General features: G+C 41.1%; 2 protein-coding genes across 3 annotated transcripts in view; one reads left to right on the top strand and one right to left on the bottom strand.

The window, feature by feature from the left end:
• Positions 1-781: 781 nt before the first annotated feature.
• Positions 782-22173, top strand: camsap1a (calmodulin regulated spectrin-associated protein 1a). 2 transcript variants are annotated; one of them, XM_078272113.1, is made up of 19 exons: positions 782-1124; positions 1718-1905; positions 7694-7956; positions 9867-10028; positions 10109-10189; positions 12661-12802; positions 13747-13886; positions 13984-14080; positions 14211-14337; positions 14975-15060; positions 15517-15598; positions 15744-18138; positions 18408-18544; positions 18652-18860; positions 19054-19116; positions 19461-19548; positions 19652-19773; positions 20220-20338; positions 20500-22173. In XM_078272113.1, the coding sequence occupies exons 2-19, from the start codon at positions 1719-1721 to the stop codon at positions 20788-20790; spliced, it is 4791 nt and encodes a 1596-aa protein (XP_078128239.1). In that variant the 5' UTR covers positions 782-1124; position 1718; the 3' UTR covers positions 20791-22173. The 2 variants fall into 2 exon arrangements, with proteins under 2 accessions (XP_078128239.1, XP_078128240.1); XM_078272114.1 differs by lacking the exon at positions 19054-19116.
• Positions 22174-24710: 2537 nt separating this feature from the next.
• The window catches only part of kcnt1a (potassium sodium-activated channel subfamily T member 1a), a 28852-nt gene continuing 28724 nt past the window's right edge, over positions 24711-24838 (bottom strand). The window contains exon 32 of the mRNA XM_078271466.1: positions 24711-24828. Coding sequence (XP_078127592.1) covers positions 24711-24828 — 118 coding nt within the window. The remainder of the gene's footprint in view (positions 24829-24838) is intronic.

Raw genomic sequence — 24838 nt, 5'->3', positions numbered from 1 at the left:
TCTCAGAAAATAACACACATGATGACGGGACAGACCCTTTGCATTATGCTTTCTGGATACTTTATATGTGAAAGTGTGTATGTGTGTGTGTGTGTGTGTGTGTGTGTGTGTATGTATGTATGTGTGTGTGTGTGTGTGTGTGTGTGTGTGTGTGTGTTGATTACATTCACAACAAAGCAAAAGGGAAACTCCACACAAAATGGTTGGTTTACAAGTTATGAGGAGTACTAGTCAGCCTGTGTAGGGATTGTCTAACAAAGTGGAACGTACATTACTCAAGTCAATTTTAAAGTAAGTTTTAAGTATATGTTCTTGTATTTATTGTATAGGTTACTGTTGCTTGTCATACAGTAGTACAGATGCAGTAGCTGTATTTCGGTGGTGAAATTTTTGGGGGAAGGAAAACTTTTATTTGGATTTATTATGAAATTACATAAAAATTAACATTTATATAATGAAAAAAAAGACTGTCATGATACAACTCATTATAATGAGTTGTTTGAGTAACTAAATAATGAATCGGTTCTTTATTCTTGAATCTATTTATTCATATTTATTTCATAGTGCCTTCTTTATTTATTTGATATTAAAGCCTTTTGGTGCTCCATATCCCTCAACTTTATGGAAGTACAATACTCAGTAGGCTATCTGGAGTACTCCGTATAGCCAGCAGTATCACACACAGATATCAGATCAATACCAGCGCTCTCTGTCGCTGCACAGACCTACAGCGCCCTCAGCAGGTGAACAGGTAGGTTGCAGCCGAGCTGACAGAATAACGTCCCCATAGAGACAGGCTCCTACAACAGGGCTGCGGACACCGGACCCGCTGGTCCTCTCTCATAGGCGATGACATCTTCAATATGAAACAGCCGGCTTTTAAACATTAATCATTTCCTCGAAAACAGACTTCCGGATGGTTGCCAATCAGATTTTTTATTATTGGATTAACGACCATCAGCCGCCAGCCACAGCTTTATCCTGAGAGGCCGGAGATTTGTGTCTCTGGGCGGGGAGGAGTCCTCCGTTATTTCAGCGCTAGCTGAAACCAGGCCAGCATGTCGGCGTTTTAACAACACATCTCAAACGCAGAGCTGTTAAAAGCACCTAATGCACTCTTAGAGGTGAGTCGTATTATGTTTGTCGGATAAAATTCTGTGTGGGTGTGTGCGCGCAGTTTAGCTAGCTAACCTAGCTAACGTTAATACTATGAACTTAATAGTGCTAGGTTGATGTTAGGTCATTCATTGGTCACCCTAGTCCAGCCTCGACTGGACCTAGCTAGAAAATGCAGCAGCTGTCAAAAATGCTAATATTGTATTTACTTTTTGGTAGCGAATTAACCTAGAGCAGCTCTCATTTGTGTCCGAAGGTGCTGCTTTTCTTTCTTTCCAACCTAACACATCAGCAGCAGCAGCAGCAGCAGCTGAAACGTTGTACAAATAAATAGTGTTTTGTGTGGGATTTAAACACATATATGATCATTGGATACGAATCATGGGGATTGACAGCAGAGACACATAAGGTACCAGCAGGGTAAACAGTGTGAGTCTGTCTATGTGTAGTATTTCATATCATCATCATCATCATCATCATCATCATCATCATCAGAGCAGGTGCTGTTAGTGAGACCAGGCCCTGGTTGTTGTTCTTTATATCGATGATGTAATGCAATCGGCTATGACTGGCAATAATGTTTCTGTGTCTCTCCGTGCAGGATGGATGTGGAGGTGAGTGCTGGCAGGGACAGCACCTGGAGGAGAGCAGCAGCAGCAGCAGCAGCAGCAGATGATGTAGGTGGAGGAGGCATGGAGGCTCAGGTCGTACCGCTGGAGCTCTACGACTCTGCAAGAGCTAAAATAGACGCGAATCTCCGCTGGTTGTTTGCCAAAGCTTATGGTATAGGTAAGGCTTCCTCTGTGGTTTCCTCGCACTATTGAGATTTTGAATCATGGTAGTCACATTATGCTGTGCTTTTGTTTATTTATTGGAGCAAACAGCTACTGTGCATGAACTGAACTCAGGCAAATACTCAGTACAGTTTGTCTAGTCTAGCTATGCAGCCCAGCAACTGCAATGTCCTATCCTATAGTATTTGTGCTATAGACTCTGTACTGTAGCTGCATGAACAGTTTGCTGAATGAAAATCCTGTTAATTGAGCCTGAACAATTGCATCAGTTTCTTTTCTGGCATATCTATATCGTTGTCAAAGAGCCTTTCTAATATATTGTCATGCTTGTATTATTAGTTGATATACTATAGGTTTGATATCAATACAAATAAAAACACAGTACATAATGCAGCCATGCATTGACTATAACTGTGCACGAGAGGATTTAGAAATAGTGTTATCTATATACGTTGTTTATTTTGTATTTTGCTTTTATTAGAGAGATTACAGTGTCGATGCACGCAGAGAGAGAGACCCAACAAAGGTCCCTGGCCAGAATCAACAGGGTCGTTGTGTTTATAATTAGAGCTGAAAGGATTAGTAAAATAATGATTAGTCGATCGACAGAAATTGAACAGTAATTTTAATACGCAATGTATTGTTTAAGTCACTTTTTAAACAAAAATTACCTCGTACAAGTTTCTCAAATGTGGGGATTTCCTGCTTTTCGTTGTCTTATGTGATAGTAAACTGAATGTATTTAGGTTTCCGACTTGTTGGACTAAACAAGACATTTGAAGAAGTCACATTTGGTTTGATCAAATCCTGATGGGCTTTTTTCCCCTGACATTTTATAGACCTAAATGATGTCAACATCATATATGAAATATGATATGAAAATAATCATTATAGCAACCTTTTAGCGAAGTACAGGTATTACTAGCTGAATTACAGTACTAAAGGCCTATCCAGAGTTTAACCCAGGAAATTGTTTAGCAGAGGCAGTAAGCCACCCATAACTTAATGGTTTATATCAGTATTCAGTCCAAAAAGACAATATGAATCCATTTTATCAACATCTTTAGCTCCCACTTAGTAAATAATGTAATACTGTATTCATGTATTGACAACCTTCCTATTTACAGTGATAGATTTATAAGTTATAAATATAGTCACAAAGTTATTGAGTATCATTCAGATTGTCATTTGATTTGTTGTCTGGTTCTTTTCACTGTAAAACATGTAAACAAACTTCTGAGGAAAAGACAGCAGCATAGCAACAGTCCAGAGCTTCATGTTAGTGAGTGAAGTCTAAGGCCGACATCTCACGATCAGCCAAAGTCTTTTATCCACGGGTCACTAGCCTCGCCATATCTGACGATGACGTCTACTAAAACATTAAAAATGATTGCGCTACATTGCCGGGCTGTAAGTAAATGTCTAGAAATGACTTCTTGAATGTAGGTTTTTGTGTCACTCACTGATTGCACTCTGGGGAGTGTGAGCAGGAGTTCAACTACTGTTCCTACGAGCCTACTAGTCTCTGTGATTATATTATCAGTACGACAATGAGGCATTTGGAAGGAGACACAGACATCATTCAGTAAAGAAAACTCTTTGTCCTCATATCCATTTTATGAGCCAGGCATGCTGTAGTTCAAGTGTTTCCTGCCTTGCAGTGCTGTCTCCTGTTTTGCAGTGGATGACTCAGTAGATTGTCTCTGAGAGGGGAAGAAAACTCCAAAATTCAAAGCTTGTAATGCGTGGTGAGGTAAATAGAAACTGATCGGGGCGAGTGAAAATGAAGGGCAAAAATGAAAATGATCAGAGACACACCTTATATTGCAAAGTGATGGTATAACTTTCTCAAATTTAAATTGCATTGCACCATATTAGCATGATTGATATCACATCAATCTCCCAACAGCTGGAGAATGTATATGCTTAGTGCCAATGTTGGAAATATCGTGAGCTTTGTCTTGCTGGTTAAAGCTTTACCTCTCTGTTTCACAGCAGGGCGGAGATCAGATGCCCATAATAAACACCAACCACCACCTATTCCCCCATCAAGCTCCCTGCTTCCCTTAATCTGATTGGCTCCTGCTGACGCCACAGTGTGCCAGGGGCACTTAGGAACCCTGACTGAGTTCTTGCACTAACTACACTATCTTAACTCCTTTTTTTTACACAGAATGGACCGTACTAGCATTGCCAGTTATCATAACTTTTACAAGTTAATACAGTTCGATATGGCACAGTACATATAGTCTTGCCAATTGATGATTGAATGAATGTAACAGAAACACTGAATTTAATAAAGACAGTAACAAAGTAACATCATGGCAGGTACCCGTTACACAATATGGAAGTGAATAGGATTGGTGCATATTAGTCATGTCTGGTACCGTTGAGAGGTTTGCTCTCTTACGTCTTGACTAATGCTGGCGTATTCAGTGTTACCATCACAATGATGCAGTGCCAAAGCTGATATGGGATTTAGGTTTAGGGAGGAAATAAATATTTTGGTTTTGATACTGTGAGACAGCAAACTAACTGGAGCTTATGAATATGTTATAGGTCATCTGTTCTTGGCAACATATTGGTGAATTATAGCAGCATTTGGGCAAAATGGCCACTGACACCTATTAGTACTAAGAATGAAGAATGAAGAATGCTATATTCTCGTTAATCTATATCTGTAATATCTATAATAAACAGCCCAAAACGCATCAGTGACAATATATCGAGTTCATGTATGTTTGTTTTCTGTGATACAATCCCTGGTCACTGATACACACAGTCAGTGTGTAGGTCAAAAGAACCAAAACAATCTTATTAGATTAGAGGGCAACCCAACCAACACAGCGGTGCTGGGAGGACTGTGTTGTCTGTGTGTGCTGGTGGTGTGAAAGTCACCACATCCAGTCACATGTTTAAGTGTTTAACGGGATTTGGCCCTGAAGGCTTGTGTCTTTGTCCAACACTGCCTGTTTGTTTAGACTCATGACAGTTTTATTAAGAAACCTTTAAATCTTTTCTAAATGTTACTATTAGAAAATAGGTAAATTAGTTTTTTCTTTACTTTATTTCTGATTAGAGACAGTTTTTTTGGTTTATTATCAAAAATAAGGTTCTTAGAATTATTGTTGAATGTCAAAATAGTAACAACACCATTAGCTAAAATATAAGGTACAAAGACTTAAAATACAATACTTGAATAAATATTCTAGAGGATGAAATATACATATACCACTGAGAAATTGTGCATCATTTTGATGAAATTCAACATATTCTCTTCAATACATATTTTCTGTTTGCTAAGAATACATTTAATGAATGTGACTAGACAGATTTACTGGATTCTCCATTAAGCGTTCTTATTGGAGAAAATAGTTGTGGCTTTCTCCTGCAGAGCCGAGACTCTGACAGCCCTGCCCTGACTGTCAGCAAGATCTCTGCTGATCAATCTGACCTTGTGTCTGAAAAGAATAGGAACAAAGGCTTTCCCTGCTCTCCCTCCTCTTGACCACCCCCCCCCCGCCACACACACATGCACACCCGGGTGGGCTTTAACGGTTGGATCAGGTGGATGATAAATATGTAAAAAGTATTAGCATCTAGGATTAGAAGAGGAGCTCCTTCCTCCCCCTTTCAATTCCCCAAGCCACTCACAGACCTTCTGATGTCACGGACCATAAAACGATTTAATGAGCAGGCCTTGGTGAGGGGATGAAACAGCAGACCAGCCCCCACCTTCAGCCATGTTGGCAATCCCCATCACCATCTCCACAGCAACCGTGAATGATGAGGGGGAATTCTGGGACAGCTGAGGCTGAGGAAGTGGCAGGGTGAAGAGAGATGTGTTTGGAAATCTGCCAGAGGTAGAGACGTGCAAGATGTAATGTTGTTGAGAAAAACACAAATAAGACAGATCAAGACAGACCTGGAGGGATGTATAATGAGCATTTTCTGACATGATCTTGGATTCTCATGCCCATATGGCAGCACAGAGTGAAATACATACTGAAGGTAGACTGTGCCAAGCAAGCAGTCTGTTGTGAAAGAGACAGCTAAGGCTTTCACAGGGGGCTGTAGCTCTGGTCTGAGCCGTGTGTGTGTGTGTGTGTGTGTGTGTGTGTGTGTGTGTGTGTGTGGGTCTGTGTTTTCCTCTGATGAATGTTTTATTTTGTCTGTTAATCTCAGTCAGCTGGCTTCTAATGGAAAGCTAAATGAGAAAATATTGTTAAGTTGTTAAATGTTGATCCAAGTATCATGTATCCTCTTTCTAAATGTGTGTATTTTAGAGCCAACCTCTTATTTTCTTTGTTTTGGAATTGATTTGTATCATTTAAGATACAATTTTATTCAAGAGTGTCATTGCTAAGATCTTGAGACTTGTGACAGACACAGCATTAAAACAGCGACACAAGCAAAAAGACGATCAGACAAGGAGTAAACATGTCACCAATGAGCCCAGTTTTTTTAAACACTTTATTTTCGTAGTGAAACCAATGGTGAATGTATACAAAGTGACCATTATGCATTATAAAACGGTGTGTGTTTTGATGGTAGGTCAAAATTGAAGTAGCTCAGTCAGCACGATCTAATGGTTGTTGCCTATATGTTGGCTGGTTGTCTATGTAGCTTGCAAAGAGTTTAGAAGAATGATACCACTTTTTTATGTCTGTGCATTCACTTTGAAGCTGGATCCATTAACTAAGAAGCTAGATCCAGTGGTTAGCCTAGCTTAGCATTAAGACTGGAAGCAGGGGGGAACAGCTACCCTGGCAGCTAACCTGGCTCTCACCAAAGGTTGAAAGAATCCACATATCAGCACCTCTAAAATTCAATATTTAACATGTTTACTTGTTTGTTTACTCTGTGATGAAATGACAATTTGTGACCATTTGTTGTATGCCAATCAGCTGCTGACTGTAGCTTCATACTTAGTGTAAAGACATGAGAGTAGTATTGATCTTTTAATTTGTTCAACTCTTGGTAAGAAAGAGAATAAGCGCATTTCCCGAAAAGTATTCCTTAAAGCTATGTTAACTGAAATGGGCATGCCCCTAAATCTCTACGATTTACCTGGATGGTAAAATGTAATCAATACTGTGATGGACAAAACAATTAAAATAAGCATTTAAAGGAGGTATTTTCCTTCAAATAAATCAGTAATATTAGTTATTAATTTAGGAAATATTTCTTAATTCCAATTTCTCACCTATTTTTTCTTTTGTTCTCATCATATGCATTAGAACACCAGTTGCTAACTCTTACTCTTTATTCCTCCCTAAATCTACCCAGAAAGTGCTGGAAGCTAAATTTTGTGAGTGCTCCAGGCCTTAGCTCTGGATTAACATGTCCAAGGCATATAAAAATAGCTGTCCCATGTCTGTGACCATGAGCAACAAAACACCCTGCAGGCTAGGACAACACCATCAGCTTAAGTATCGCCACTAAGTCCTGTTAGCTCATTGGCTTAAAGCCTCTGGCCCACCTATGGGCCTTCAGTGTTGCTACCTGGCATGCTGTATAACCATTGACTTTGTCTCAATGCTTTCCTCTTGCACTGGTTTCTTCTTAGACAGTCTAATACCTTGAAAGTATGTGTCCTGGGAGGCTCTCTCCTTCGTAACATGGCAAGGCATTGGACACGTGTGTGTACAAAAATAGTTTGAGTGTGGATATATGCTGTGATTTGTGACTTTAATAGGTAAATAACACACTGGCTAACCCAGCATGTCTCATCAAGTAGACATTCATTTGATAAATACACGTATGCTTGTCATCCTTTCTAGATCACATCCCTGCAGACCTGCGGGACCCCTTTTATACCGACCAGTATGACCAAGAACACATCAAGCCCCTAGTCATCCGCCTGCTGCTGTCTGGAGAGCTCTACTGCCGTGTGTGTGGGCTCATCCTGCACGCTGAGCAGGCCGCCTCACTCCAAAGCCACCAGTCTGTCATCCAGGCCCTGTCCAGGAAAGGCACCTTTGTCCTGAAAACAGACAACACACCTGTCTCTGATCTGGATCTCAGCGCGACTCCCATCAAGATGGTGGGTCACTTAACCTTACGCCTGGTTAAAGACAGTGGTGGAAGAAGTATTTAGATCCTTTACTTAAGTAAAAGTACTAATACCACACTGTAAAAGTACTTGTGACAAGTAAAAGTCCTGCAATGAAAATGTTACTTAAGTAAACATATGTAAGTGGCCGGTTAGCTCAGTTGGTAGAGCAGGTGCACATATATAGAGGTTTGTTCCTCAACGCAGAGGTTCCAGGGTTCAAGTCCAACCTGTGACAGTTTCCTGCATGTCTTCCTCCCCTTTCATATCTGACCTGTTCTGTCTATTTAAGGTGGAAAAAGCCCAAAAAGAAATCTTAAAAAAAAAAAAAGAAGTAAAAGTATGTAAGTATCATCAGGGAAATATACTTAAAGTATTACAAGTAAAAATACTCACATTTTAGAAAATGGAAACAATCAAAACAGTTCTGTTAATCAACTTAGTGTTTAATCGGCTAATCATTGTAGCTGTACTTGTAGGCCTGTATATTGTTGGGTAGTTTAATTTATAATAAAAACTTGTATTTCCTAAACTACATGTGTTCAAAAATCTTAATTTGTAGAGTAACGAGTAACTAAAGCTGTCAGATTAATGTAGTAATCTGACAGTTTTTATGGAGTAAAAAGTACAATATTTCTCTCTGAAATGTAGTGGAGTAGAAGTAGAAAGTGGCATGAAAAGATATGACTCAAGTAAAGTACAAGTACCTCAAATATGTACTTAAGTACAGTACTTGAGTAAATGTACTAAGTTACATTTCACCACTGGTTATAGACCAACATACACTTTTGCTCACACAAGAAAAACAGAAGATAGCAACTAGCTGGTGAACACAGTGGAGCATTTAGCAGCTAAAGAGCCAGATATTTCCCTCAGGAGTTAGAGGAGACCAAAACAAAGCTAAAAGGAGAGTATTTGAATAGTAATAGGAATAGGAATATTGGACTCACATTCATCGTGTGATCAGACACAACTGGAATGCTAATCTTGCTCTGCTTCTGGAAATGTAATAACTATTTGCTAACAGCAAACAGTTATTTGCTATATATAACTATATATGTTATTGTCGATGTTGTGTTTACAGCGCATTCTACTGGCCCCCCCAATTGTTCAAAGCAATCAATAATACTGCTTTAAGAATTGTAAGATAATTAGGTTCACTTTTATGTAAAATAGGGTACATTCTCTGCAGTTAGTGTAACCTAGTGAACTGGCATCCCACACTTGCCATCTGGCAACAAGCTTTCCAGAGCCGAAGACGAGCCAAGAGTATTGGAATAAATAATGCACCAGTGGGTGTGAGTGTTTTGCAGGTTTTAGGGTGTGTAACTAAAATATGCATAAGGAAAAATTAAACAAATGCTTTTGGCTCATTTAATACGAAGCCACTCTTCAGAAATATTTGTCATATCCCACAGGTCTGAAAACACAACAGGCAACAACCTGGAGCAGCAGTTTATGTGTCATTAAATGACAGTAATCTTTGCTCTAGGCTACATAGATTCATATTAAGCGTGGAGTGGAGACACTGAAGAGACTCTGAGACCCTCATTACATGTAATAGATTCTTTGTTTGGGAATGAGTTGAAACGTTGAATACAATTATAACTTTAGCTTACCCCTGGCCTTTTTCTACCAAAAGAAAACAGTGTGTGAGTCATAAAAAAATGGCATGCAGTAGTGGTCGTCTCATGTGTAGGCTGTTAGGATTTGGCTTTTAGAACTTTTAGAACTAGAATTTTTCAGTTAGGAAGTTCTGCCCTGTTTCCATGTCAACTCAGTGATGGAGCAGCTCTTACCTCTTGTGATTGCAAAATCAGCACACATACTGTAGGTACTACTATTAACAATGAAGTATATACTTGTATGCAATACAATCAGCAAAATCTGTATACTTCCAGAGCTCCCACGTCCACCTTATTGATGCCCTGATGATGGCCTATATAGTGGAGATGATCAGCACAGAGAAGGTGGTTTCCAGTGTCAAGCGTTTCTCGAACGTCAGTGCCTCCAAGGAGCTGCCTTTTGACCTGGAAGACGCAATGGTCTTCTGGATCAACAAGGTCAGAACCATACATGGATATTAATGTTTGACATTTGTGTGTTCTATCTGTGTTGACCTACAGTATCTTTGTCGCTACAGGTGAACATGAAAATGAGGGAGATCACGGAGAAAGAGCTGAAAATGAAGCAGCATTTAATGGAGTCACCCAGTCACCAGAAGGTACCAGCTTCACACTCTCTTTGTCTGTCACTTTGTCACTTCCCTTACTGATTGTTGTATAGTGTTTTTCTTGATTTAGTTGCCTTTGTTCATTGTCTGTCTGGTTGGGATTTTACACGCATGCACCATTTCCTCACTGGGTGCATTAACTGTCAGGTGTGTAGGTTTAGTCATTGGATCTTGCTTGCATGTGATCTGATGACCACCTCACATCACCTTCTGATCACAGATTAAAACACAACCCCCCTCCAAGACTAATTTGAGACACCCCTCCAACAACCCCACCCCGGGTGCAATTTCAAATTGTTGACTGTTTATTTCCACAGGTTTTCATCACAGGGCAAGTATGTTACTGCATAGAGGAGAGTGTCAAAATATTGATAGTACAACATACAAAAAGTTAATATTGATGCAGTTTAACTGTTACTGAGCTGTTGTTTTGGAACTGCAGTTCCCATAATTTAGGGGCTTTGGGAGATGTAATCAGGAAGTCAAATTTTGCCATGGAATCAGTTAGTTAGCTTTGCCGAATTAGCTATTAGCAGTTCCCATTTGCAATGTACCCATGGATGTACAGATAGCTATCACTGGATTACTTTGATACTGATGATGGTTTATGTACGTTTATTTGTGATGGAGATTGGAGTTAATGATTTCCTTGGAAATTGTAATTGTGAGTTAAGACTGTGCGACCCGTTTAACTCTCCCACGCCTCTCTGGGGCCTCACAGTTTGAAAACCTCTGCACTTTGCTGCTTGCCTTGGTTCCTATCAATCAGTCAGAAAAGGCACATTGTTAGTGTAAGCACAGTGTCTTGTTGGGCTGCTTCTGTAAAATGGTTGCATTAGTGGGAAATAATGGGACAACACAAAGTGTAATAGGACTCATTGAACTTTAAATTACAATATACACAAACCCCTCTAGTTGTATTCCTCTTTTCTGCCTTACCCTTTCCAGTTTTCTTTAAGATCAGATCTGTCTTCATGGCAACAGGAGATAATCTGATTCCTTGTCACTGTATATGACCCTTGACCTGTCTGCTGCTCTTCCTGTTTGTGTCTCCCCAAACTTTCCTTTCCTCCCTGCCTCTTGGATACTAGTCTCCCTCCAAATGGTACTGGAAGCTTGTACCTGTAAGTGTAACCGCTAGCTATCTTCTGTGCGAATGTGTGTATGTCTGTCTGAGGTAGGCGTGTGTGTGTGTGTGTGTGTGTGTGTGTGTGTGTGTGTGTGTGTGTGTGTGTTTTAGTGTCAGATCAGACAGCACAAAAAGGAGCCAATGCAGTGGTGTATAAATATTGTTGTGTACAGTGAAGATGCCACAGTGCCCCTAGGTGGCAAAGGCAGAAACAGTAAGCTCATAAGATTCTTTTTTCATAAGATCATAAGATTTCTTTTTTTCCTGCTCATTTGCTTTTATTTTGCATGAAACCCTTTAGCAATTCCTTCAATGATCAGCTGAGCTTTCAAATTCATCACCTTCCCTCCCTCAAAACATCCACACACCACTGTACCTTTCTTCACTTTCTCGTTTCTTTTTATCCAGCAAAGATGAGTGAACTACCAGGCAGTAACTCACTGTTGCATCCAATTATAAAGACCTCATCCACACTGTCGAAATCATTTAAATATTGAGCCATTACACTGAAAATCTTTTAGATAACAGGAGCCTATAATTTCTGTAGCCTACTCCGTAACAACAGACTACCTGAACGCCTTTTTCTTGTCTCGCGTTTCACTCCCCACACCGCTGTCTTCGGACAAAAAGTCACGTCCTAAGATCGATAATGTTGTCAGATACTTTTAGTAACAATCTGAGCCTGTCAGTACCACAACAAAAATCACTTTTATTGGACAAAACGCAAGGCTCCACAATTGCCCCATTAGGTTACATTGTAGCTCGGTTCGCGCAGCCTGTCATTGAGATCTCGCTCAATACTGGAACTCAAAGATTTTTTGTCTATCAGACATAAATGCATGGGGAAAAAAACAGTAGTTACCGTTTGACTTCCTCCCAATCATTTACTTTTTCCCTCATCAGCCTGATATATTGCATGCTCTGGCCAGCTGCTTATTGTACCCTGTGGAGTTCTCCTGTGTGGTAATGTACTCACCATTGACCCTTTTCTTTATTTCATCCTGAACTCCCACCAACTACTAAACCCACCTTAGTTTTAGTTGAATTATTAGACCTGAAAGTGGTTAACATCTTTACAATCCTGAGTGAAGGCACACATTATTGTACAACATGACAGTTCAGATGCACAAGGTGCTTCTCAAAAAATATATTTCCAAACTCAAGCACTGGATGCTAGTTAAAGATAGCTACTCTACAGTACATATGTTAAGAGAGCCAGAGGATAATTTGCAAAGTGAGAAATGTTGTGTTTGTGTGTGAGCATGTGACTCAGTGTTCTAATTAGATACATTTGTGTATTTTGTTTAAACTTGTGCCCTCTCTTTGTGTGTAGGTGCGTTATCGGAGAGATCACCTGTCAGGTCGGACACTTCAGCACTTCTCTCTGTTGGACGACCTGTTGAAGGATGTGTGTGACGGCATGGCTCTGCTAGCTGTGGTCCACTTCTATTGCCCAGAACTTATTAGACTGGAAGGTACGGTAACACTGGACTGCTAGATCCACTGAAGAATGGTAGAATATTTAGATATTTACCTGATTTACCAGAACCATCTGAAAAAGCCGTCATTGGAAACTGTTTGGAAAAGGGCAGGCACTTTTAAAAGATACCTGGCAGGTGATTGGATGAACCATCGCGTCCGCCATCGTTAAACAGCCGTCACACACATACATACACACACCTACGTCCGTAGCTGCCTGTAGCGCCTCACTGGATGCTGATTGGTTCGGTCCGCTGCTGTTCGGACACATACGCATTACTTGAAGCCTGACACGATGGATTTTTGTGTGGTATGCGATCTGCGATTCTCACGTGATTTTGAGATATCGAGAGAATTCAACTGCCACTCCCTGGAGCCACAGTCTACCCCTCTGTTGCCCAAGGTTATATGATGCTTTCAAAGAATAGTTTGACATTTTTGGAAATTACTCGTACTTTTTCCTGCAGAGGGTTAGAGGAGTAGATCGATACCACTCTCATGTCGTGTATCTCTCAAAATGCCAAACATATTTCTTTTAAGGTCTCTCATAAGAAATACATTTAAAAAAAATTCTATCTACCACTTACTACTACAACTATATCTGTGACTCTCCACCGGGTGAGTCTGAGCTGCGCTCAGGCTGCACCGCAGTTTTGTTCTGTCCTCTGCCACGCGCCATACCACACCAGGAGAGTCTCAGAAGCGGAGGGCCTTGACGTCTAGACCTGACGTGTATCTTTAGCAGAGCGGAGATCCGCTTCACACACTCTTCTGGGATGCCCCGTGGCGCGGCTGGTGGAATATCAAGCATTGACAGCGATTGCTGGCGGGGGTCACGGCGACTCCGGAACGCAGCGCAGACGCGCCCGGTGGAAAATAGGGGTTACGGTATACAGTTTTAACCTGAGAGTATTGACCATTGTTGTCCTGTTCTGTGCAGATATCTGTCTGAAAGAGGTCCCCTCCATAGCAGACTGTGTGTACAACATCCAGCTACTACAGGAGTTTTGTAATGAATACCTAGACAAATGCTTCTATCTGAAGCCTGAGGACATGTTGTATTCTCCACCAGTATTAAAGGTGAGCCCCAAAACATTTTACAACCAGAAAAAAACAGGCTGTAACGACATTGTCATGTCTTCCTATTGACGTTGAATGTGATCATTGTGTCTTGCAGAATAACGTGATGGTCTTCATTGCTGAGCTCTTCTGGTGGTTTGAGAATGTGAAGCCAGACTTTGTACAGCCCAGGGACCTTCATGAAATCCGAGATGGTATAACACACCCTTACTTTGATATGTTTGTTTTTTATTTATCAAACTGCTAGTGGCTCTTTTAAACAATGGCATACTATGTTGTAGGATCTCTTCTAATGGTTGATATCCACATCTATCGTTTTTCTAGTGAGATTGCTTCTGCAGCCCAAGAGTTCACGATCCCATATTCCCATCTCCAACATCACCAAACGTAGTTTCCTGACATCATCAAACTCTGCTGACATCTTGACTATGTCCCAGAGTCCTGACCTCAGGTAATATCCAGTAACTAAGTACTGTTTTCTAGTAACATCACACACAGTTTTAATTTATGGCACATTTAAATAAGTAGAACACACACCAAAGCACTTTAACCGCAATATTATAAATTCCTCCATATTTAACTTATGGTAGCATCTTCCCAAGTATTTTCATTATTACATTAGTGTAGTTTTGTCCATTTTACCATCAGATAAATTGTAGTAATGAGCTTTAGGAAAGCAACATTTCAGAAGCTAAAATCAAACCAGATTTAACCAGTGGTGTAGTCTAATGTATTGTAGTGGGTATACTGTACTGTATGCAGTATGTATGGGCCAGAATGGGACTTTGGGGGTGAGGGGGGTCTGGGTGTCCTCCCCCAGGGAAATTTTGAGCATCAAAGACTTTCATTTGCACCAATTCATAGCTGAAATACCTTTATTTAGCCTATGCTAAGAAAAAAAACACATGACAAAATATGTCAAAATTATAATGGGAAGTATGTTGTTGTGTGTCATTGTGCATTTTTAAGTGGGTATATGGAAATCCTGGAGCTTTCTTAGTGAGTATAGTGCGTATACCTGCGTATCACGTAGACTACACCACTGGATTTAACATTAAAACCCAAACCTTTCTGTCTTTACCTTACAGCACTAAACCGAGCTCCATAAGCCCATCTCAGTCTTTACTGCCCCTGAGACAGAGACAACAAAAAGTGGCTGAAGAGAGCACTTCAGGTAATATAAGAAAAATTTACTCGGGCTGCTTGCTGCCTCAGGTCACAAACAAACTGCTTCAAATGGAGAAAAGGGAGACGGAAGGTAGAGAGCAGGAAGCACAGTCTGATTGTTCTTTGAAGGTGAAATGTACCTAAGTTGTTTGTTTCCTTATTTGAATATCCAATTCTAACAAAAAAAACAAGTTACCGATTAATTAAAGCATTTTACTGGAATTTTTAGTGTTGGAACATTTCCAAGTTGTACACTTCTTCTTTTATATAAGATCTTTTGGAGACAGTTTTATATTCTATCTAGAGAAATCATTCCCCAAGTGTAGATTATTAAAATATTCCACAGTTCATTTTTCCCATAGTCCTTTTTGTAATATGGAATATTACAAAAAGGACTATGGGAAAAATTCATTTCATTTTTCCCATAGTCCTTTTTGTAATATGGAATATTTTCTTTGTACAGAGCTGGGAAATATGTCAAACTCTCTGACACGGGATGGGCAGCATCAGGGCTCACTACTGGCCTGGCCAGAGAGGAGGCCGAGGTAAGCAGTGTGATTACAACCTTCACAATTACTGTACTGACAGTTAATGTATCAGCAGGTACAGATAAAACAGATAATTGTTGTTCCATGATTCATAATACATACAGCTTACATTAATCATATTTCTTTCTCTCTGCCTGTCCAGGCCTTTATCCCAGCCAGTGCCCTACGCCCTGCATTATCTTCTGGAGGAAGATGCAGACAGTGTCAGCCTTGCTCGCTCCATCAGCAAAGACAGCCTGGCCTCCAATATATTGAGCATTACACCAAAACATATGCTGGGGTCAGGTCCTCAATTGCCAACACACAGACTCAGTGGTCAAAGCCTGCTTAGTCACATGCGCATAGAGGATGAGGAGGAGGAAATAGAAGAGGAGGAACTGGTTGCTTTAATTCACCCTTCTGCATTTTCTCGACGTCGACTAGGGAGTGACATGGAGCAGGATGAGCTGGAAATCCCGAGTGCAGCCTCCACCTCAAGAGTTCCTAATACTCGTTGCTCTCCCCGCCTTGACACAGGTCCATTTACTCCCGGCCACTCAGCAGACAGTTACTATTTGGAGCCTTTGATGCCTGCCATCCTTAAGCCAGCCAAAGAGAAGAGCATCAGCCTGAACAAGGAGGAGGAGAGCGGCGAGAGTCGCTGTAGAGCAGCAGGAGCTGCTAGGAAAGCAGCCACAAATGTCCCAAGCACTTCACAGCGAAAAGCCCCTGCGGCTGAGTCAAACAGAAGTACCTTTACACCCATACCTGTGGCAGAATCAGTCCCTAGCTCTCTCAGGCCACCCACAGAGGGGTCGGCAGACATCTCTCAGTCTGAGAAGAAACAGTCCCCAGGCTTTTTCCTTCATTCGTCAGGAGAGCCAGACTACTGTAGTCCTAACTCCACTGCGCTGGAGGTAGGGTATGACTCCGACTCTGACATTGCAGACCTTGAGGAAGACGATGAGGATGATCAGATGGAGCTGACTAAAGAGGTGGTGAAGAGAGGAAAGGGAAAATACTTAGAGGAGGGAGAGGTGTGTGAATTTGGAGAGGGTGAGTCAGCCAAACTTAGAGAAGACTCGAAGGTTAGTGAGCGGGATGATAAGGAAGGCGGCAGTGGACGCTCAAGCCCTTGCCTCAGCACCATATCGTGGGCGAGCAGCTGCAGCGCTTCAGGCAGCACCAGTGTCAAGATGACCAGCTTTGCAGAGAGAAAGCTCCTTAAACTTGGCCTCCTTGATGGATTCTCAAGTACCAGCAGCTCTCAGAAGACCACACCAGATGGTTCTGAGGTTGCCCCCTGTCCCCCTTGGCAACTGAGGAGTGACTGCACTTCCGGCTGGCTCGGGAAGGAGCCTAGTTCTGTGTTGGGGAAGAATATGGTGGTGAGTCCCCCAATAGTGCCTTCAGAGCTGCTGCAACTTCACATGCAGCTAGAAGAGCAAAGACGTGCTATTGAGTATCAGAAGAAGAAGATGGAGACGCTATCAGCACGACAGCGACTAAAGCTAGGGAAAGCTGCGTTTTTGAACATCGTTAAGAAGGGAGGAGGGAAGAGTGACACACTTCCCCTGCCGATAAAACACTACCAGGAATCCTCAGAACTAGCTGACAGGAGTAAAGTGAAGACCCAGTCATGCAAGGATGACTCCTGTCTTGATGCTCTGAAGGTGCAGGCAAAGACAGGTCAAACAGAAGGAGCACAGATGAACAGAAACAACAGGTTGAACACCCTGTCCCAGGATAATGTGGCGGAACCTGACTTAAATGACTGTTCCCACTCCATAGATCTTCTCAATGACGCTATTAGCTCCATTCAGCAGCAGATGATGCAGCTGTCTTTACAACAAGACCTGCTGATGAAGCGTGTTGTGTCACCTCCAGAGCCGCTAATGGAACGTGTGGTGTCACCTCCAGAACTACCGATGAATCTTGTGGCATCACCTCCAGAACGTGTAGAATCAAGCCCTGGCACAACCCCTGACACAACAACACAATCAACATCCTCTACCTCAGACTCCAGATCTTTCGCAGTTCACTTTGTAGACATCAGTGGCAGCAACACTGCCCCTGCTCGCCGTCCTCCCAAGCTTAGCTCCAGCCAACGCAGCAAAGCCTCGGAGCAAAAACTAAGTAAAGAGAACAGCAAGATGGCTTCTGTCAAGTCTAATACTCAGTCCCTGGAGTGCAGAGACAATTCTAGTAGATTCCAGGACAGGGGTATTGCTGAGAGCTCCAGGCTAGAGAGAAGCATTCAGAGAAACACCACCTTCAGAGTCCCCAATGACCTCGACCGACAAAGCAGTGGAGAGGGAACTGGGTGCTTCCTGGACAATACATTGATGTCTCCCTCACAGGCTGCAGAACAAGAGGAGAACAACGTTGCCAACTTAGGGTTAGAGGCTGTGGGTGGAGATGAGAATGCCAGGGTCAAGGGTCAACTGATCAAGGTGGACCTATCAGAGCTTAAGGATCCACTGGAGAATGGCAGTGCAGACGTTATAGACTGCACGGCAGAAGGCGAGCCGAAGAATGCGCTAGGTTTCTTCTTTAAGGTAAAATTCTCGGGTGTCTAACTTGATGACGATAATTGGAATATTAAGAGTACCTTCTGAGAAGCATAATTACTAATTCAATGATGGTCACCCTTTCTTATTCTTTTTTCTTCCTTTCTCTTCAATTAGCACATAAAAAAAGAACATTAACGGAACAATATAAAAAGAAAATATGAAAGGGAGGCCAAAAGCCTCAAAGACTAAAGGGTCTCCCCAAGTTTTTGATCGAAAAACAGACTAAATAAAATACAATACATCTTATCTTCTAGGATGAGGAGAAAGCAGAGGATGAAATGGCAAAACGTCGTGCCGCCTTCCTCCTCAAACAGCAACGCAAAGCTGAAGAGGCAAGACTGCGCAAACAGCAGCAAGAAGTCGAGATTGAGGTCAAACGTGATGAGGCCAGGTACGTTCTTGTTTCACACACTTACATTAATCCCAAGGATAAGGAATTGTCTGCAGGTACGTGTGCAGGGGAGTCTCTTTTTTCTTACATAAAGTCTTAACTTTAAGGCGCAAGGCAGAAGAGGACCGTGTTCGTAAGGAGGAGGAGAAGGCACGACGAGAGATAATTAAGCAGGAATACCTGCAGAGGAAGCAAGAAGCGTTGATGGAAGAGCAAGGTCTGGTCAAGCCTCGCCCACGAACTAAATCCCGCAGGAGCAGGCCTAAATCACTGCATCGTGAAGAGTCCAACAGCCTCTCCAAAGCATCCACCACGCGTAAGAATACTTTTTACTGTACTTAAGCAGTGTATATGTTTGTCTATATTAGTGCTCCATGTTGTCTTTCTATTGTTTGTCAGCTTAAAGCGGTGCCTTTGTCTACTTGCTGATAGGCTGCATGGGCACATGTATGTTCTGTTTAGTTCACATTTGTTGTCATCCTCTGAGTGTGTACATGTGTGTTATGCAGGTAATTCTCTAAAGCCGTCCATGTTGATCAAAGCCCAGGGCTCAGCAGCAGGCTGCGGGGGAGGTGAACCTTCTAACCTGCTCTGCATGATGTGATATCAATATACATAACACAGTCCATAAAAATAATGTATGTGACAAACCCCAGAGGAGTCAGCTATGAATTTCATACTACTCAAACTCATCTCTCAGTATTTTTCGAGCAGCTGATTCTCACTATTTATGATCCATTTGTCATTATGTTGTCTTGCCTATTATGCAGCTTTTGTCTCTTGTTTGAATCACAGGGTTGTAAACTATTATAATATAAACAGTAGAATGTGGAACGGGCAAACAACAATGCTGTGTTATGTTATTTGGTTTAGTAAAGTAACTGGCACCAAATCCTTCTGTCTCTGTCATTTTCAGCTGATCTGAGCTGCAGTCATCGAGGATCGACGCTCTCTTTGGCGACTGAGGCAGATAGCGTTATGTCTGGAGGGGCGGAGTCACACAGGTGAAACTTCCTGTGTTGTGTGTAAAAAAAACAGCCAAGATCATCTCTTCCCATCTTGTGTACCCATGTAGTCATTTGATTGACCTATAATTGTGTCTTCCAGGGCTGGATCTGTGTGCTCTATGGAGACGTTCCCTATGCTGAGCAGAGCGTCTAGCAGGAACATGGAGAGGGACTGGGAGAACGGCTCTATAGCCTCTTCCATCACTTCAACCGAGTACAGTGGTGAGCAGAAATGCAGAACAAGACTACGTATTTATTGTTATATATATATATATATATATATATATATATATATATATATATATATATGTATATTTATATTATATATTTATTTATTTTATATTATATATTTATTTATTTTATATTTATTTAACAAACTAGTTTTTCGATTGATTGTCACCATCAAATAATTCATTTGCGCAGACAATTTCCAAGCCGAGGCTAAAGATAAATAATATTTAAAATGCTGTCACTTGCTTGAAAGAAATAGTTTGAACTTTCTTGCCGAGTTAAATCGCATCAACTCTCTGGAAATGAGAGTGTATCAATCTTCTCGTCTAATTTGGCAAGAAAGCATAGGGGTATTTTCACAAAACTCTCCTTTAAACACTTTCAGACTTTTATGCATTCATCTTATTAATCCTTTTGTTACGTTTTGTTTGTTAAAGGTCCTAAACTCTTCAAGGAGCCGAGCTCCAAGTCCAACAAGCCAATCATCATCAATGCCATCGCTCACTGCTGTCTGGCTGGAAAGGTTAATGAGACCCAGAAGAATGTTATTCTGGAGGTAAGTGCGATCACATGAAATTATTTTATCGATGGCGATTATTTATTGTGAATATGTAAAGTAGGTGTGTTTATCTCTTACTCTCACGGTTCATTGTTTCTCTCATGTTTTGCCCTATTCCCAAACTATGATTTCATTTGTGTCTGTTTCACTGATCACAGGAGCTGGAAAAGTGCGAGTCCAATCACCTGATCATCCTCTTCCGCGACAGTGGGTGCCAGTTCCGCGCCATTTACTCGTACTCACCGGACACAGAGGAGATCATCAAGTTCACAGGCACAGGGCCGCGCTCTATCGGCCGGAAGATGATCGACAAGCTCTACAAATACAGCTCGGACCGCAAGCAGTTCAACGTCATCCCTGCCAAGTCGGTGTCGGTCAGCGTGGACGCCCTGACCATCCACAATCAACTCTGGCAGGTCAAGAGACCAGGGAGTGCACGGAGGAAGTGAGAAAGATGACACTTGTTATAGTTTCTGTTCTATCTACGACTGTTGGGCAGGACCCAATAATCTCTGAGATGACTGACATGTCTTTAGACAGAGGGGGTTAGATGTTCTCACAAATGGAGATGTCAGTCTGCGGCAGTGCGAGAATATGAAACACCTGCCAACTGAATGTTTTTTCTTTTTGTCTCTCGTTAGCTTTTAATTCTGCATGTCACACTTCTAATTTGTGTGTACGTCTGACACTAATTAGGCACTATTGATGACAAACTGATTCTTATGTAGCAGTGAAGGATGGAGCCTCAAGTCGAATAGCACTGGATCTACTTACGGTAGCAAGCATACTACTGATACCAAGTGCAACTACAGACATGCAGTGGTGGACATTCACTTGATAATGCTATTTCAGCTTGGCAAAAAAATACCCAACTGCTGTGATTAATCCAGGCTCCACAGAGCCCCTATTATTCACCAGTAACTTCTACTGGTCAGTGCTTTTATGAAGAAGGAACTAACATTTGTATTAATGTAAGTATGGAATGGATGTTAGCGAGGGGTAATGTCCAGTCTTGTTTTCTATTTAGTGTGTTTGGGAAAGTGTGTGAGTCTTTGTGTTAGGGGAGGGGAGAGCTGAATGCACCGCTTGTGCATCCTGCTCTGAATGTGTTTTCTCACTCTCAATTATGCTTTAAAACTGCAACACAACTATGGAGCAAAGCAACAAAACGTTTTTTTTGTTGTTGTTTTTTTTAAGTTTAGGAGCTGTGTGCTGCTGTTGCAGAAACAGAGAAATCATTTTTACAGAAGGGAAAATTGTACTATTATTCTAAACAGGAAGCGCTTTACAGACTCAGTGCATTATACCTTTTCAGTAGTGCATTATATGGTATTAACTTCATATGCCACCACCCGTACGAGCCAACCTGAGATCTCTGACTGGCTCATATTGCTGAACCAAAATGAACTAAGCTATGCCACAGAGCTGTTTGCTCCTCACTAACTGCTCACTGGATTCTGGTGAGACGTACGACTTCGATGTAGCTTCTGGCACTCAACACTAGTAATTTCCCTGTATTGACTGACTGTCAGCAGCTGGTGTAATGTGTGTGTGTGTGTGTGTGTGTGTGTGTGTGTGTGTGTGTGTGTGTGTGTGTGTGTAGGGGGTGGGGGGTGGTAACTGCACAATACTTGATATTTGTTTGCTACATTTTGTACATTTTTGAGTAGTATTTTTTGTACATTACGTACAAGTTATGTTTACTAAAAAGCAGGCACTATTTTAAGGTTTATTCTGTTACAGGCTTTCAGAGATGTTATGAGTCTTATTTCATTGTGTGATATTTTATGTTTATTTATTTTAAAGAGATAATAAAATGCAACTAGGTATGTTTTCTGATGAACTGTGTGTGCTTGCTTAAGTTCTAATGGTCTGTTTGCATTTGTGTGTATACAGTATGCACATCTGTTCCTTACTGCTCCCATTTTCTTATTTGACCATTTGTCTTCCTGTTTCACTCTCCTCGTTTTCTTTATCTGTCGTACCCTACTGCTTTATTCCCCCCTACTTTGTCTCTTCTGAATGTGGTGAAGGAAAAGAGTGTTTAAGAAATGTCTGTAAGGCTGTGTCGGTCATACTTACTCTCACATAAATTGCTATACACTGTTATACACAATAATACCCTCACTCACACTTCTCTTTGGATCATAATTCATTTCTACTACACAGTTAGGGCAAAACAACTCATTTCGTCCAATATAGGCCTTTTTTCAGGAAAAACACAATCATCTCTAAAGCTCAATAATTTACATGTTACATTTTTGTTTAATCTGTAAAGAGGTTGCTGCTCTAGGCCAATAAACAGTCCTGCACAAAACCACAACTTGGTGTTTTAACACTTTAGTGCTTGTACGGGTGAGACAAGTAAGATATAGCATGCTAATTCCAAAATGAAAATCTGCAAGGAACATTCTTTTTTTCTTTCTTTAACCTGCAATAACTACAAAAGTATACATTTGCTTTAGGGACAGTTATGGAGCAACATGTTCCACTGAAGTGTCCCAGCATTTGTTAGCAGAAAGTAGTGTATTGTAGCAGAGCACTATATCATATAGAGCATTAAAGTGTCAAGAGGGGCAGTAAATGGTGCACTATATAGCAAATAGGGAGTGATTTAAGTCACTGCCCTGCTCTTACTGGTTATATTGCCTCACCTATTCTCCCGTTTGCAGTTTATTCTTCCACAAACAATATATCAAGCCACTGCACCCACATTAAAACCACACAGGTGTTTTCACTTGAGTTGCCTGATAAGAGCTCATCTCCAGTCTTGATTGCCAGTTATGTGACTCACCTCACACGGCTACCTCCTACTTTCTCATCTTCTCACCCTTCTCTCTTTGTTTCTCCTTCCTGCTTTCCATTAACATCTCCTTGTCTTTCACCAATTATTTCTCCTTTTATTTTGTTATTTTATTTATAGAGTATATTTACTACAAAACTGTTTCACACAGACCTGAGCGTTACTCTTATGTGGTCTTCTGCTTTCCATTTAGGCTGGTAACTGTGACGAATCTACATTGAGCTCAGACATTAGCTGTTTACCCATTCCCAGCCTCTATTCTAGTATCTAATCTAAGCTAACATTTTCTGGCTGTAGCTTAATATTTAGTGTACACACAAGAGTAGTGTCGCATTGTCAGACCTGAGTGGTATCGATCTTCTCATCTAAATCTCAGCAAATTCCTAAAACTATTCCTTTAAATTGCTATTTCTATGTTAAAGACATGTAGCAATACTAAGGCTAAATTATCAGACAACTCACAACAGTTTCTAAATGATTTTTTCATAATATAGCACTTTAATGTGCAAAGTAAAATAAAACTCCAGTACAACTTTTTTCAACATTTAAATATGGATGAAGTCAAAGAGTCAAAGATTCTTGTGTACAAGATGTAGTATTTTAGGAATGCATACCTTGTCCAAACAGCCACAAATGTAAATTCATAAGCACATTCTTTCACTGAGCAGTGCTGAAAGTAAAATGAGGTTTTCTGGTTACAGTTATATAAAACAAATCAAATAAATCCTTTATGGCACAATACTGACTATATGGCACCGCCTGTTAAAAGGGTTGAACTAAGCACTTGTAGTGCAAAAACCTCATCCAACCTAAGAAAAGCACTGCAGAGAAACATATAAGTAACCATCATTGTTTGTACAAAACATACTAATCAAGACCTCTACACCACTTAACAACTCTGTACTTCTATGGTTCAGCTACAAAAAACAAGCTTTGAAGGAAAGCTTTAATGCACATATTTATTTAAGTCACATACTTTTGAACATTATTTTTGATTTTATTTTATGATTATATTTTATATTGGTGGGGAATATGTGAGTGTATATGGCCCTGGGAAATTTAGAATAATTGCATCTGATTTCTGTTAAGTCAAGCCTGGGCAACAAACCTCTGCATCCCAAAATCTCTTATCTTGATGTTCACCTTTTCCCGAGGAAGCCACAACCCAAAAGAGCAGAAGCAAAATATACAATTCACTTTCACTCTCTCTAACTCACTCTAATAAAGGGCAACACTGTAGGTGTGATGGAACAGATTCAAATCCCTTCAGTTAGCTGAATAAGTTTGTTAACAAGCTTGTCCCTGATGGCTCATCTGAGAGAGCTTTCACAGCAACGAATGCACTATTCTTACATTGTAGCAAGAGAATGAAAACGTCACAGATGATGTTAAATGTCACTTGCCAAACAGTAGGCACTCATATAATACAGTTGTAGACTGCAGTGCTGGAACATTGTAGCACAAATTGTCCTCTTTCAGACTGGACCTGCGTGGTTGCAACCAGACCCCCATAAAAGCTGAAGGGGGTGATTATGAAAGAGTGTACCAGTGAAGGTCATCATGGTATTAGAGCTGGGTGTCCTCTCTGGCGTCCATGCTGGACTCGTGTGTCTCTCTCAGGCTGCTTCTGTGGACAGGAGGCACCTCTGGGAACTGAGCCAGAGGGTCTGAACGAATCAAGTACCTGAGAAAGA

The sequence above is a fragment of the Sander vitreus genome, chromosome 16 (assembly GCF_031162955.1).
Source record: "Sander vitreus isolate 19-12246 chromosome 16, sanVit1, whole genome shotgun sequence".
In the NCBI taxonomy this organism is placed as follows: domain Eukaryota; kingdom Metazoa; phylum Chordata; class Actinopteri; order Perciformes; family Percidae; genus Sander; species Sander vitreus.
The sequence above is the reverse complement of the archived record's forward strand: the minus strand, read 5'-3'. Positions and strand labels throughout refer to the sequence as shown.